The following is a 14,979-nucleotide window of genomic DNA, read 5'->3' as shown; positions in this document are numbered from 1 at the left end:
ATATATAACAACTTTTTTAATTTCTTACTCTTTCTTCTTTCTCTTCTCTCTTCGTTTGTGAACTTGGCACTCCGTTTTTAATTATCGACTTATATATACGTAAAATATTTCTTCTTGCGAACTTGGAACTCTGTTTTTTAGTATTTTATATGTTTTTCTCAAGATAATACTTCCCTCATATGATTTTACTTCGCATTTTAGCAAACTGCGAAGCCTGCGAAGAGAAATACTATTTCATAGAATGAGTTTGCTTCGCAGTTTTCGCAAACTGCGAATCAAATTCATTTACTTTCGCAGTTTTTACTCAGGCTTCGTAGTTTGGGGAAAATGCGAAGTAGTATATTTTGTTATTTGCCTAAAATATACACAAGTAAACAACATATATAACAAAATGACATAAAAAAACATAACATTTATCAAAATTTACAACAAGATTGCAACAATAATTCAAACTCTAACCCCTTAAACCCTAGCAATGGCATGAGTACCCATGTACCGTAGTAAACCCTAATTATAGTGCTTTCAGACTAAAAATTGTATAGGCCTCATTGAATGCAATGGAAAACACAATGCTTGAAAAGTTGGCTAGGCAGCCACTTTAATTTTCTAATTCATCATTCGAGTCAAGTTGTACAGAATTCTCCAAATATTCATAAAATTCTAAGTTGTGCAGTCTACTCATCTTGAATTTGTAATTATTTTATTGATTACTCTTTCCGTCAAAATTTATGTAACATATGAAGTTTCAGATCGATTTGATAACTTATCAAATACTTTGACTGAAATATGTAATTGTTTAATTAAATACACAACAACATTAACGTTAACTAAATTTACGTAGTGGAGTTGGACAAGAGATGGTGGACGAGAATAGTTATGAGCAGTCTTTTTTTAGAATTAGGGGGCATCCTTGGCTGAAACGTGGAGCATCCTTATTGGGAAGTTATCTGTGTAATATTTACAGCATAAATACAGAGTCAAAATAGAAATAAGGGAATCAACAAAGATAGTGGATGAGATCAATTAGAGAGCAGCCTTGCTTTAGAGTTGGGTGAAAGCAGTTACGGAGCATCCTTGACTGAAACGTGGAGCATCCTTACTAGGAAGTTATCTACATAATATTTACATCATAAATACAGAATTCAACACAAAATCATACTCAAATCAAAATCTTTGCCAATTTCTTTCGATTTCCAATTTTCAATCCTTAGTTCTACACTTTCTTTTTCAATTCCAAGTTCTACAATTTCAATTCCTTTGTAATCCTTCGAATTCAATTTCAAAGTATTTAAGCATTTTATTGTCAATTCAACATCGTTTAAAGTCATTCTTCTTTACAGTTTTAATTTCAAACCTTTAAGCTTTTCGCCCTTTTAACTTTATACGAACTTTTGATTAGAAGTCAGATTTCATACTTTTATAATTTTTCTACAAAACTACTGGCACGCTCGCACTAATCCGAAAAGACAGAAACATGTATAAATTTACATTAATATTTTCAAGGAAGACCAATTTTAATCCTATGTTACTGAAATTTTAAAAAAACTGATAAAATTTAAATCATTTAATATGTTAGAACTAAATCTATACTTCATCCAAAAAAAACGTTAAGGATCAATTTAAGGGAAAAGTATAAAAATAAACCTTGTGGCATGGTTTATGTCATTTTCAAACATAGACTATATGGTTTAAAAATTTACAAATTAGTACCTTGAGGTTCAAACCATTAGCAAATAGGGGCAAAAATACTAACACCGTTAAAAAAAGTGATGATTAATCAATTTTGGTCAAAATGTCAAAGGATAATTTTGTCTTTTCATTCCTTTCTCTTATGTCAATCGAGTTCTCAAAACCTTTTTATCTTCCATCTCCACCCTGCACCATCACCTGCGAATCAAAGTAATCCTCCCACCTCATCACTGCCACCGTCGTCAGAGCTACTCTAAAGCACTGGTTTGTCCGTAATTAATAGCTTCTTCCTTTTTGGGCTACCTCGATTGCAAATATCATAAGAATCCAGTTGATACTATGTTTCTTTTGAAGAAGTCTCTAGCCTCTTTTCCTATCTTCATCTCATCTCCTGCACCATAACTGCTCCTTATAGATAGGGTTGTAAATGAGCCGAGCCGCTCATGAGTGGCTCGGTGGTCGGATCGATAAAAGCTCGGTTCGATTTGTAAATGAGCTGCTCATGAGCACGATTTACTGGCTCGGTTTGTAAACGAGCCAAGCTTAAACAGACCAAAACTCGGTTCGAAAGCTCGTGAGCAGGCTCGATTCGAATATTTATGAACAAATTTTAGTTTTGTAGAAAACTATATAGTTTTGTTTTAGTTCATAAATATTTAACCTTATTATTATTTCATTTGTTATTAGATGAGTTCATTCCCAAACATAATAAATGAGTAATAGACGAACTATTTGTCAGCATCTTGTTTATTTATTCACGAACTTTGGTTGTGAGCTTGTTTATGTAGATAATTAAAAAACTATTTGTGGACAAACTTCATAATATAATTAACGATTTACTCACGAACAATTCATGGTTAGATAATTTTTTTGATAGACCAAGTTCAAAGAGGATTTTGGGCTCGAAGCTCGGCTTGAACTCATTTATTTTCTAATGAGCTGAGCCGAACTTGAGCGAGCCAAAGCTCGGCTCGGGCTCGAGCTCGTTAATTTTATAGCGAGCCCAGCTTGAGCAGACCAAAGCTCGGCTCGGCTCGATTACAGCCCTACTTATAGACTCTTCAAACAATTGAGAAGGATTCATTCCTCTCCTCTTCAATTCTTTCATAAACAACGACTCTAGCGATTCATCGCCTAAAACAAAAAAACAGAATAATCTTCAATAGAAAATTTTAAAAACCAAAACTGAAAAGACTAAGACAAAAAATCAAAGAAAAAGTATGGTTTGATTATCTTCTTCTCGCACCGAACAAATTCAGCCTCCAGACGCATCTTCTCCAGTAAAACTCCTTGGTGACTGTTTTCCGGCAATTTGATTTACCGGGAAAATAAGATTGGGAAACATAAATCAGAGACAAAAAAAACTCTATCTGTTATGAAGTTTTCAGGCAACTGTAGACATGGAGTTTTTTCGTTCAGACATGGAGTTTTTTTTTTATTCCGGCAACAGAAACTACAGCAGTAGACACATTAGCATCCGTAGCCAGTTTCGTTACGGTAAAAATAGTAATTATCTCTTCCTCCACAATTTCCTACTTAAGATTCAGATGTCTATTTTGCTACTGATGAATGAATATGTAGGAACATGAGAAATTATACTATATGCCAGGCACACCACGTTGGATTATGATGTGGTGTGCCATAGCAAATAAAAAACTGACACCTGTTAAAAAAAATCCAGCTGGTATTGTCTCTTTTTAAGATGGAAAATAGTCTGTAAAAACCCTTTTTATTTCTTTATAGGAGACTATCGCCGTCAATCACCAACAACCACTTGATTTTACCATAACCTTATAGCCTCCTAAGCCTGCCACAATCACGCCGGAACTTTCTTTCTCCGCTTGATTTTTTATCACCAGATCTGATACATATTGAACAAAAACTAGAATTTGGATCTAAAATTTTGAAAGAGTTTCAATTGATTTTATATCATGAAATCCAAAAACATGCAGACCTTCAAAATCCAAAAACATCAGGACCAATTGTAAAATGTTCCAACAATTTCCGCAGACACTTTGTGAATGGAAGGAGCAATTAAGGGCCACAAGGTAACAAATCTGGTGATGGTGGTTTCAAGCACAATTTTATGCCGGATCGATTGGCAAAGTTTATGGGTTTAGAAATTGAACACCACTGTCAAATTGAGTGATATTTATGAGTTCCACTACTGTTAGATTTCATATTTCTCAAATTTTAAGCAAGTTTTGTATCAACTAGGGGATCATCGGAAAAATCAAGCGTTTAGCGGTGATTGACGGAAATAGTTTTTATAAGAGAGAGAAACAGAGTTTTTTCACAGACTATTTTCATCCTAAAGAGGAAATACCAACTGGATTTTTTTTAACAGGTGTCGTGTTTTAATAGGCTGTGGCACACCACATCATAATCCAACGTGGTGTGCAGGGCGTATAGTATAATTTCTCGTAGGAACGTAGAGAAATGTAGAAAGATGGTATAAAAGGTGAGATGTAAGAGTGAGATTGGGTAAAAAAAAATATTAAAAAAATAAATAAAATGAAAAAAAACCTCTATGACCATTTGACTAAAACTTGCTACGTTATCACCATGTTTGCTAACGGTTTGAACCTTAAAATACTAATTTATAAATTTTTAAACCACATAGTCTATATTTAAAAATAACATAAATCACAATGTTTATTTTTATATTTTTCCCCAAATTTAATACTTATCCCATACATTTTTAAAGGAAATTTCGTAGAAATCTATCACAATTAGACCTCGGCATGGGCCGGGCTGGGCCGGACCTGTCGGGTTCTTGATAAAACCTGATAAGCCCAAGCCCAACTCAAGCCCACACTAATTAGAGTCGGGCTTGGGCTCGAGCCTAAAAAAGGAATCCCAAGCCCGCCCGCCCAAGCCCATATCTATATTTAAAAAAAATCAATTAAAATAAAATACTATTGTAAATGTGTATCTTTCATTACTAATGGGTATAGCATATATATAGATATAGAGGGGTATAATGGTCATCCATTATATTATTTATAACACTCCCCCTTGGATGTCCATTATACAAAAATAAGTAAATGCGATTGGGGATGTTGCCTCATTAAAAACCTTACCAGGAAAACCCAGTGGGAAAACCATGGTCAAGGAAAAGAGTGCAACACGCATTTACTCCCCCTCATGAATACATAGCTAAAAGTCTTTACAACGACGCAATCCAATGCGATAAACTAACTTCTTAAAAGTAGCAGTTGGAAGCGCCTTGGTGAATAGATCCGCCAAATTGCCACTTGAACGAATCTGTTGAACTTTCACATTACCATTCTTTTGTAGATCATGGGTGAAGAAAAATTTTGGTAAGATATGCTTCGTTCTATCTCCTTTAATGTATCCTTCCTTCAGTTGTGCAATACATGCAGCATTATCTTCATACAAAACTGTTGGAGCTTCTTTTCCGATAGATAGACCACAATCTTCTCGAATATGTTGAGTTACAGACCGCAACCATACACATTCACGACTAGCTTCATGAATAGCTAAAATTTCTGAATGATTAGAAGAAGTAGCTGCTATGGTTTGCTTCATAGAACGCCAAGAAATTGCAGTATCACCACATGTAAACACATATCCTGTTTGTGATCGAGCGGTATGAGGATCAGACAAATATCCTGCATCAGCAAAACCAATCAAGTCCTCTTTGGACTGGTTAGAAAAGAATAAGCCCATATCTTTCGTACCTTGAAGGTAACGGAATACATGTTTAATCCCATTCCAATGCCTTCGGGTTGGACATGAGCTAAACCTTGCTAACAAATTCACAGAAAATGATATGTCGGGTCTTGTATGACTAGCAAGGTACATCAATGCCCCAATTGCACTTAAGTATGGTACTTCTGGACCAAGAACTTCTTCATTGCTTTCCCGAGGACGGAATGGGTCCTTATCCACATCAAGTGATCTTACAACCATTGGGCTACTCAACGGGTGTGCTTGATCAAAATAGAATCTCTGAAGCACCTTTTCTGTGTATGTTGTTTGATGCAGAAGTATTCCATCTTTCAGGTGTTCAATTTGCAGTCCCAAGCAAAATTTTGTCTTTCCAAGATCTTTCATCTCAAATTCTTTTTTCAAATATTCCACTGTATGTAAAATCTCTTCAGGAGTTCCGATGATATTTAAATCATCAACATACACTGCAATTATGACAAATCCAGACCCAAATCTCTTAATAAAAATGCACGGGCTGATAGGGTCATTCTTATAGTCTTCTCTTATCAAATATTCACTAAGGCGATTATACCACATACGCCCTGATTGTTTCAATCCATAAAGAGATCTATTTAACTTTATGCAGTAATGTTCTCGAGAACTAGATCTTGCTGCTTCTGGCAGTTTAAATCCTTCCGGGACTTTCATATAAATTTCATTATCCAGTGGACCATATAAGTAGGCTGTGACTACGTCCATTAGACGTAAATCAAGTCCTTCTCTCATTGCCAGACTCATGAGAAACCTAAAAGTAGTTGCATCCACCACAGGAGAATATGTTTCTTCATAATCAATTCCAGGTCTTTGTGAGAATCCTTGTGCAACTAAGCGTGCTTTATATCTCACAATTTCACCATTTTCATTCCTTTTTCTCACAAAGACCCATTTATGTCCCACTGGTTTTACACCTTTAGGTGTACGGACTACAGGTCCAAATACTTCTCTCTTTGCAAGAGATTTCAATTCTGTCTCAATTGCTTCTTTCCATTTTGGCCAATCATTACTTTGTGTACACTCCTCAATGGATTTTGGTTCATGATCCTCATTTTTATCCATAACATCAACTGCTACATTGCATGCAAAAATTTCATCGACGTCGATTTTATTTCGATTCCATTTTATTCCAGACATGACATAATTGATAGAGATCTCTTCATTCTCAAGTACATGAATTTCTTTCTTTGTCATGTTTATAGTCTCTTCAGGAGATCCTTCATTGTTCTTTGGTTCCTCGGAAAGGCCATTGTCAATTTCTGCTCCTTTTCTTTTTCGAGGATTCTTATCTTTGGAACCGATAGGTCTACCACGCTTCATGCGTGTGTGAGACTCATTAGCAGTTGGATGTTGTCCTTCAGGGACTTCAATTATCTTTGGAGCATTTACAGCTGGAATATGTGATTTGGTCACTCTCTTTGGGTCAGAAAATGCGTCTGGCAATTGATTCGCTAAGTTTTGTAAATGAATTATCTTTTGAACTTCTATCTCACATTCTTTAGTCCGAGGATCAAAATGAGACAAAGATAATTCATTCCAACTAATTTCTTTTTCCAACTGTTTCTTTTCTCCCCCTAAAGTTGGAAAAACTGACTCATTAAAATGACAGTCAGCAAATCGAGCCTTAAATAGATTTCCAGTAGCTGGCTCTAGATACTTAATGATTGATGGGGATTCAAATCCAACATATATTCCCATCCTCCTTTGAGGACCCATCTTAGTGCGTTGTGGTGGAGCAATTGGAACATATACCGCACATCCAAAAACTTTCAAATGAGAAATATTTGGTTCCTGACCGAGAACCAATTGTGATGGGGAGAATTGTTGATTACTGGTTGGCCTGATGCGAATTAATACTGCTGCATGTAATATAGCATGTCCCCAAGCTGATATTGGAAGTTTGGACTGCATAAGTAATGGTCTAGCAATCAACTGCAAACGTTTAATTAGCGATTCAGCTAGACCATTTTGTGTATGAACATGAGCTACAGGATGTTCAACAGTTATCCCAATGGACATACAATAATCATTAAAAGCTTGTGAAGTGAATTCACCAGCATTATCGAGGGGAATTGCCTTCAAAGGAAAATCTGGAAAATGTGCTCTTAATCTAATTAATTGAGCAAGTAATCTCGCAAACGCCAGGTTGCGAGTTGATAATAGGGAGACGTGTGACCATCTAGTCGAGGCATCGATTAAAACCATAAAATATCTAAATGATCCACACGGTGGGTGAATTGGCCCACAAATATCTCCTTGTAAGCGTTCCAGAAAATTGATTGATTCATGTATAACTTTGGCTGGTGAAGGCCTAATAATTAATTTTCCTTGTGAGCAAGCAGCGCATGTAAAATCATTAGGAAGAATCTGCTGGTTCTTCAATGAATGTCCACATGAATTTTTGATTATTTTTCGCATCATTATTGAGCCCGGATGGCCTAATCGGTCATGCCAAACAGTAACATTATCAGTAAACTTCTGGTTTACTATAGCATATGATTCAATTGTACTAATATTAGTGTAGTACAATCCAGTGGACAATGCATGTAATTTCTCAACAACATGTTTAGTGCCTTGGGTAATACTCGTGATTTGAAGGTATTCTACATTTCCTTCACTTATTGTCTCAATATGATATCCATTCTGACGGATATCTTTAAAACCCAATAAATTTCTTTGAGACTTGGGAGAGTACAATGCATCCATAATGTCAAATTTTGTTCCCATAGATAATAATATATTTGCTCTTCTGGAGCCTTCAATAATCTTTGAACTACCCGATATAGTATTAACACAAGTTTCTTTCATTGTCAAATGAGAGAAATATTTCCTACTTCTCAGTATGGTATGAGTAGTTGCACTGTCTGCTAGACATAATTCTTCACTATCCATGTTCTTCAAAATAAATAAATTAATAGTCACATAAATAACTTTAACAATTCAAGTTCAATAATATCTTATGCATATAAAATTCAAAATAAATCCATAAAATCATAATAATAAAGAAATCCTAGTAACATCCAAAAATAATGAAAATAATGTCTACTATTTCTATGTCTAATTTATATCATTGCCAGAGGGGGGGATGAAATCATCAACCTTCAGGGTTGTATTTCTACAATCAAAGTCATCTGCGTCATCTTCATACACAAGATTTGTTTCTTTCTTGTTGTTTTGCTTCAACGATTGTTGATAAAGTTCAACAAAACGCTTTGGTGTACGACATGTGCGAGACCAATGGCCTTTTCCTCCACAGCGGTAACATATATTGGTCACTCCTGCATTGTTATCTTCTCCATGTCTGTGACCATCTTTATTGTCCCACTTCTGGTGGGATTGTGAGTTCTTAAAATAACCACCTCGACCTCGACCATATCCACGTCCACGTCCATGTCCATGACCACGTCCACGGCCACGTCCTCGACCACTACTATTATGATCATTTTCTTTCATATTATATGATGTCACATTCGCTTCAGGGAATGGAGCAGAACCAGTTGGACGCAACGCATGATTTTTCATCAATAATTCATTATTTTGCTCAGCCACAAGGAGACAAGATATAAGCTCAGAATATTTCTTAAATCCCTTTTCACGATATTGTGTCTGCAGGACAACATTATTTGCATGAAAAGTAGAGTATGTTCTCTCTAACATTTCTGCATCAGTGATTTTGTCTCCACATAATAGCAATTGTGAAGTAATTTTGAACATGGATGAGTTATATTCACTTACTGACTTAAAGTCTTGTAGTCTTAAATTGGACCATTCGTGACGAGCTTTAGGTAATATCACATTTTTCTGGTGGTCATACCTATCCTTTAGATTATTCCAAAGGACTTGTGGATCTTTCACAGTCAAGTACTCAATTTTAAGATCTGCATGGAGGTGATGACGAAGAAATATCATAGCTTTTGCCTTGTTTTGATTGGTTGCTTCATTTCCTGCTTTGATTGTATCACCAAGTTCTTTTGCATCTAGGTGAATTTCAGCATCTAACACCCAAGATAAATAGTTGTCTCCAGTAATATCAAGGGCATCAAATTCAAGTTTCGTAAGGTTCGACATAGTTCACTGATCGATGAATATAAGAAAAACAAATTATCAATTAGGACATACTAATCACATATCAACCGAGATATCCTAATCACATATCAACCGAGTAATACCAATCACATACTCAATGAATTAATCATGCATTAAAAATGTATCAGCTAGGGCAGAAAATGTTATTCTGTCATCAAAAAGAGCAGCTTCTAGTACTACTAAGAACTAACACATATGCAGTTAGCAAGAGGGTCCAGCTTAAGCTATTTCCATAACTCCTATTTAGCTCAAACATATAATCATGTTAATTACTAAGGTACCGGACACATGAACCTATGATCAGACACACATTAATACGACCAGAGACAAAGGAACAGTTATCAATAAGAATAGACCATGAAAAGTACACTCAAGAAGAACTAATAATGCTACTTGACTCAATTCTATCCACATCACAAAGATTGCCCATGATATTCCTGCTTTCGGAGAAAGGGAAATTGGTATTTGACTATCTTCTCTTTCTGAATTCCAAAATTAACAACTGCATTCTCTTAATCCATTATCCATTCTTCACACCATCTTTCTTTATGTTGTGTACCAGGAAAATTAAAACCAAACAAGACTATAGAGCAATAATTTTTTTTTTTTTTGCTGCTTAGCATTTAGACTATATGAAAACTTATAATCCCTTACTAAACAAAATTGGCACTGCAGTGAGAGTTTTGCTTCACTACTATGCAGACATATATCTGTTAATGGTTTAACTAATGTCTTTCACCAATCAATTCAGAGAAGTATCTAACTAAAATAAGCACAGAAAAATGTTAGTTCTGCTACTAGGGTATGCAAAATCTTCCTACGGTCTTAAAGTATAAGCAATTAGACAATAATTGATTAAGCTATAATATAATTCCCTCATTAACTCTTGCTATGCTATATTTGACTACCGCAACTGAAAGAATTGATTGAGCTATAGTATCATTCCTTCATTAACTGATAAATTGCAGCATATTTTAGTATCCTCAACATTTTGAAGGCCATACTAGACCACCACACAATATACGATTATCTCACAAGTTTATACCATTGAAGTATTCCTTTTAGTTTACAATACAATTCACAAAGCAGACAAAGGATATCCAAACATTATACCTTGCATAGTTCAAAATTTCCTCCAAAAATTCAAGATTACCATAGTTCAACCGAACATGCGAAACACAAGTAGCAATCATCGAACAATGCCAATATTATAGACCCTCTCATTAACCCAAATCCAAATTCATCCCTTTCAATGAAGCAAATCAACTATTAATGTTTCAAGTTTCATGGGTTTAATTTAGCTTTTAGTATCTCTTTTCCTAATTTGCATTGTTAGGGAATAAAATTTTCTTTTGCTTTTTAATGCTCAATTGATTTTGTTTGAAATTTTAAGAGAGAAAACAAACGAGTGAGGAAAATATGTTAAGAGTATGGAACAGAAATAGAAAGATACTAAAACTGATGAGGCATTTGGAATAAAATGATTTTTCTATATTAAAATTGGTAAATTTCGAGTATCTGTAAGTGACAAAGTTCAGTTTAGGAGCTGAAATGAAAAACAGTAATAAACTAAACAGCCATAGGTGACATGTATTCTTAAATTAAAAACAATACTTGGAAACAATTATGCCTTAAAAAGGGTGGCTACTAAGTACTTCAATAAAAATCATGCTATTACACAACTGGGAAATTTCTATTAACATCCTTCTCCAGATACATGTTATAAGAGAAGGTGGCCTATTGTTCTATAGCTGGAGAATATAACACAAAATTTAATTTGACTGATAAAACTAGGCTCTTATAATAGGGAATCTTATGGCTGAACTGAAAACATTAACATGAAGCACAACAAGCTCTATATACTAACTTGTTAACAATTGATGCAGCGAAAATAGTTCGCTCATGTTCATCGAAGTGGTGCTCGTTTTGTTTTATTCAAGGTGTTAAGTATTGTAGACTAATGAGTTAATTAGATGTCCAATTCTTATATCAGCTACTTTACGCACTGCCTGCTAAACCCAAGCAAAACATGTAGAATCAGTGCTTGGTAAAAACATAACAAGAAATGTGATGCACAATACAATACATTAGGCATCTTATGGATACTGATTTTATCTTAACAAAAAAAAATGGTCACATGAACAACCATCATTTATGAGGCTGGAATCGTGCTTAGGTAACCATAGACTCAGTTGTCCAAAAGCTAAGTTACCGTTTCAAGTATGCCTACAGATAACAGATGCACTCAAGTGCATTAGTTGGAGAATTAAAGATAAAAAAAAAAAAATGATGAACCCTTCATTTTCTCAAGCAATGTTGACAGTATAAAATGGATACAATTGCCCTTCTGTTGACAAATACATAAAAATCGGCAAAGTGCATAATGTAGTGATATTAGCATGGCTTATTTATATACAAAATGAGAGTCCAATTGTCTATTAGATAATTTATTTTCAGTAAATGCAAACGAATCGGTATTAAAATAAACCCAGAAGGTTGTAAAAGCCTGATAAAACTAAGTAAGCCAGTAGAGAATCGGCATCAACATTCAAAGAAATCTCAAATACCCAATTCAATAGCTACAAGAGTACATAAATCAACCTACAACACCATATTTTCAATCCAGAAACTTTCACCAAGATCATAAAATCGCAAAATATCCCGATAAAGCGAAAATTCTTAGTCGTTGAACTGGGATCACAGCTCACAAATAATTGTAAACAAATTCATACATTGAATAAATAAAGCAAACAGAAATCGAATCTGCAGCAAATGAGGGAAAAAAAATACCTGGTGGTGGCAGAGCTGCAAATGACTTCAGTGAACTTCGGAGCTCCGATGGACACTGGCGAAGGTTGATGTCTACCGGCTGCAGATCGTGGGTGGTGGAAATGTCGCCGTGGCCAGTGGTCGGGGGTCGCCTATGATGATAGCGGAGCGACCGAGATGAGAGGCGTGCTCAGACGGCTAGGGTTTCGTGCTCAGACGGCTAGGGTTTCGTGCTGATAACGTATTGTAAATGTGTATCTTTCATTACTAATGGGTATAGCATATATATAGATATAGAGGGGTATAATAGTCATCCATTATATTATTTATAACAAATACTAATTTTTTTAATAAAAAATAATAAACATAATAGTTAATATCAGGCATTTAAATAAATATTAAATTTATAAATGTATATATAGATAACGGGTCAGACCGGACCAGGCCCGACGAGTATTTATATAGCCCAAGCCTGTCCATTTTCTAGACGAGCTTATTCGAGTTTGGGCCGGACCGAACCTGACACTAATTTTATGTGTCCAGACCCAACTAAATGGGCATGGGATCGGGCCGGACGGTCGGGCCCATCGGCCCATAGCGAGGTCTAATCACAATAGAACTTTTCCCCACTCCTACTTTCTTTCGTTCCTTCTTCTTTTCTTTAAGAAAAGAGCTAATAATTACTCCCCCATTATCTCACAGCTTGGGTACTGATACACCAATAGCTTTGCAGCAAACTTTTCCGATAAGTACACGATAGGGTTTCTGATTCATACTTCCATTTTTAGTATCGACGGGAAAAAGATAAGATAACTAGTGTGCCGCCATTGTTATCCAATCCAATCCAAGCTTCGATAATATCAATTTACAATTACCAACCGCCTTATGTTTTTTCCTGGAAACTCATGGGACATTATTCCCAAAAGAAAAAAGGGATCGAGATTTTCCAGATAGACGATCTTTTCTTCTTCCGAGATTAAACACGAGTATATGATGGGGTTCTTCAACAAAATTGAACTTCTGCTCTTGCTGATATTGCTACAGTTTCTTCTTCTTCCTCCTCTGGATGCACATCCTTCCACTTCTGCTACTACAGGTAATTAAAACCATTTTCGTAACTTGTTAGGTTTAGGTTTTGGAAGATTTTCGAATTGGGAATTTGTTTTTTATGAGTTTTTCTGTGTTGTAATCTTATTTATCAGCCAATGATTCAGTGTCTATTAGTAGAATTCTAGCTGTTTGTGCATTTTTTGTTCACGATGAGAGCTGAATTCGATCACCGACTTGCTTTATGATAGACTTGTTCATTACCAGAAAAGTTGCAGAATGAGAACTCCATTAGTTATCGAAACTTCTCTTTAATAGGATTTCGTGTTGGTTTCAGTTTCGTTTTGGCATCCATATTTCTACTTTTGAATACTATAAAAATAACTTTTCAGTGCCCCTTTCCGTTCTAGTTTGATGTGATTTAGAGCCCGTTTGTTTCACCTACTGTTGGCTGCTGCTTAGCTGTTACTAATGGGTAGCATATATTAGTTGATTTTCGAATTTCTAGCATACGCTTTTTGTATTCTGTTTAGATTTAAAAAGGCAAAAAGCAGTTCCGAAAATTGAAAACAAACGGGCACTTATACATTGCAAGGAAATCTTGAGTTTAAGAAGTTTCATGTTTCCATTTCGGTTTCTAAAACTCTCGGAATTTAATCAGTCTAGATCTAATCGGTGAATGACCAAATTTACGTGGTCATTAGGGTCCATGTGAATATAACTGGCATCAACACATTATCAAATTTTCTATTTCATCATGTGTAAATAAACTCTTTATATCTTTTACTATTTACAAGTTCTCGGATACATTTCTGTTTCCTATATTTTTAACAAATATTATTCCGGTGTTCCTGTTCATATCAGTTTCCGTATGATTAGTGATTAGGCGAATAGTTTACCTAATCACATTCATATCATGTTGTTGTATAAGAAATTAACTATACAACTCTACCATTGAAGAGTAGGGAATAGTTTACCTAATCACATTCATATCACAAGCCTTAACAGATCAACTCATTCCGTGTCAGTACCGGAGACATCTTAATGGTCCACGACCAGTTTTGTCCCGGAATTTTCCTCTAGATATGCTTAAGACGGTTATTTCTGATATAGCTGGTTTATACCCTTCCTCTAGATATGCTTAAGACGGTTATTTCTGATATAGCTGGTTTATACCCTTACCAAAGTCCTAAATTCCTGGCAGTTCTGATGTGTATATCATGCTTTTGAAAGGATTGCTACTAAACATGGTATTACCATTCCACAGATTTCATCCAGGGACTAAACGCCACAGACAGCAAACTTGGCGGAGAGATGACAACGAAATTAACTAGTTCTAAGCACGTGGTTTCAGTTGAGAGGAAGGGTGGAGGTGGTGGTGGCCATGGAGGAGGTCACACGATGGGTGGTGGCCGTGGAGGGGGAGGTCGTGCAATTGGTGGCAGGGGTGGCGGAGAGGCTAGAGGTAGCAGTAATCAGGTGCGTCGTGGTCCGAATTTAATCCCTTTGTATGCAGCTGGAGCTTTGCCTCATCGCCAAAATCAGTATCATCGAAACAGTTCTGGACATGTCAAAATGAAAATACTTCGCATTTGAAACCAAACACCGGTTTTATACGCTCTCTAACAAACGATCCCGTATTCACATTTCTCAAAATTT

The 14,979-nt window shown here is 35.6% G+C and overlaps 2 protein-coding genes across 2 annotated transcripts; one reads left to right on the top strand and one right to left on the bottom strand.

Annotated features, from left to right (window-relative positions):
• Positions 1-8,363: 8,363 nt before the first annotated feature.
• LOC136222210 (uncharacterized) lies at positions 8,364-12,982 on the bottom strand. Its single transcript, XM_066009764.1, has 2 exons — positions 12,295-12,982; positions 8,364-9,492 (listed from the first exon to the last, which is right to left on the bottom strand). Exon 2 carries the CDS (start codon positions 9,484-9,486, stop codon positions 8,476-8,478), a length of 1,011 nt encoding a protein of 336 aa, XP_065865836.1. The 5' UTR covers positions 9,487-9,492; positions 12,295-12,982; the 3' UTR covers positions 8,364-8,475.
• A 21-nt stretch (positions 12,983-13,003) lies between these two features.
• LOC136222518 (uncharacterized) lies at positions 13,004-14,916 on the top strand. Its single transcript, XM_066010290.1, has 2 exons — positions 13,004-13,369; positions 14,588-14,916. The coding sequence occupies exons 1-2, from the start codon at positions 13,264-13,266 to the stop codon at positions 14,914-14,916; spliced, it is 435 nt and encodes a 144-aa protein (XP_065866362.1). The 5' UTR covers positions 13,004-13,263.
• Positions 14,917-14,979: the final 63 nt, after the last annotated feature.

Source organism: Euphorbia lathyris, chromosome 3 (genome assembly GCF_963576675.1).
Source record: "Euphorbia lathyris chromosome 3, ddEupLath1.1, whole genome shotgun sequence".
Classification (NCBI taxonomy): domain Eukaryota; kingdom Viridiplantae; phylum Streptophyta; class Magnoliopsida; order Malpighiales; family Euphorbiaceae; genus Euphorbia; species Euphorbia lathyris.
Note: the sequence above shows the minus strand (reverse complement) of the source record. Positions and strands in the feature narration are given on the sequence as shown.

Coding starts and splice junctions, on each gene's coding strand:
- LOC136222210 (XM_066009764.1), bottom strand. CDS start 9,486: ATGTCGAACCTTACGAAACTTGAATTTGATGCCCTTGATATTACTGGA.
- LOC136222518 (XM_066010290.1), top strand. CDS start 13,264: ATGATGGGGTTCTTCAACAAAATTGAACTTCTGCTCTTGCTGATATTG. Junction 13,370..14,587: donor TTCCACTTCTGCTACTACAG/GTAATTAAAACC, acceptor ACCATTCCACAG/ATTTCATCCAGGGACTAAAC.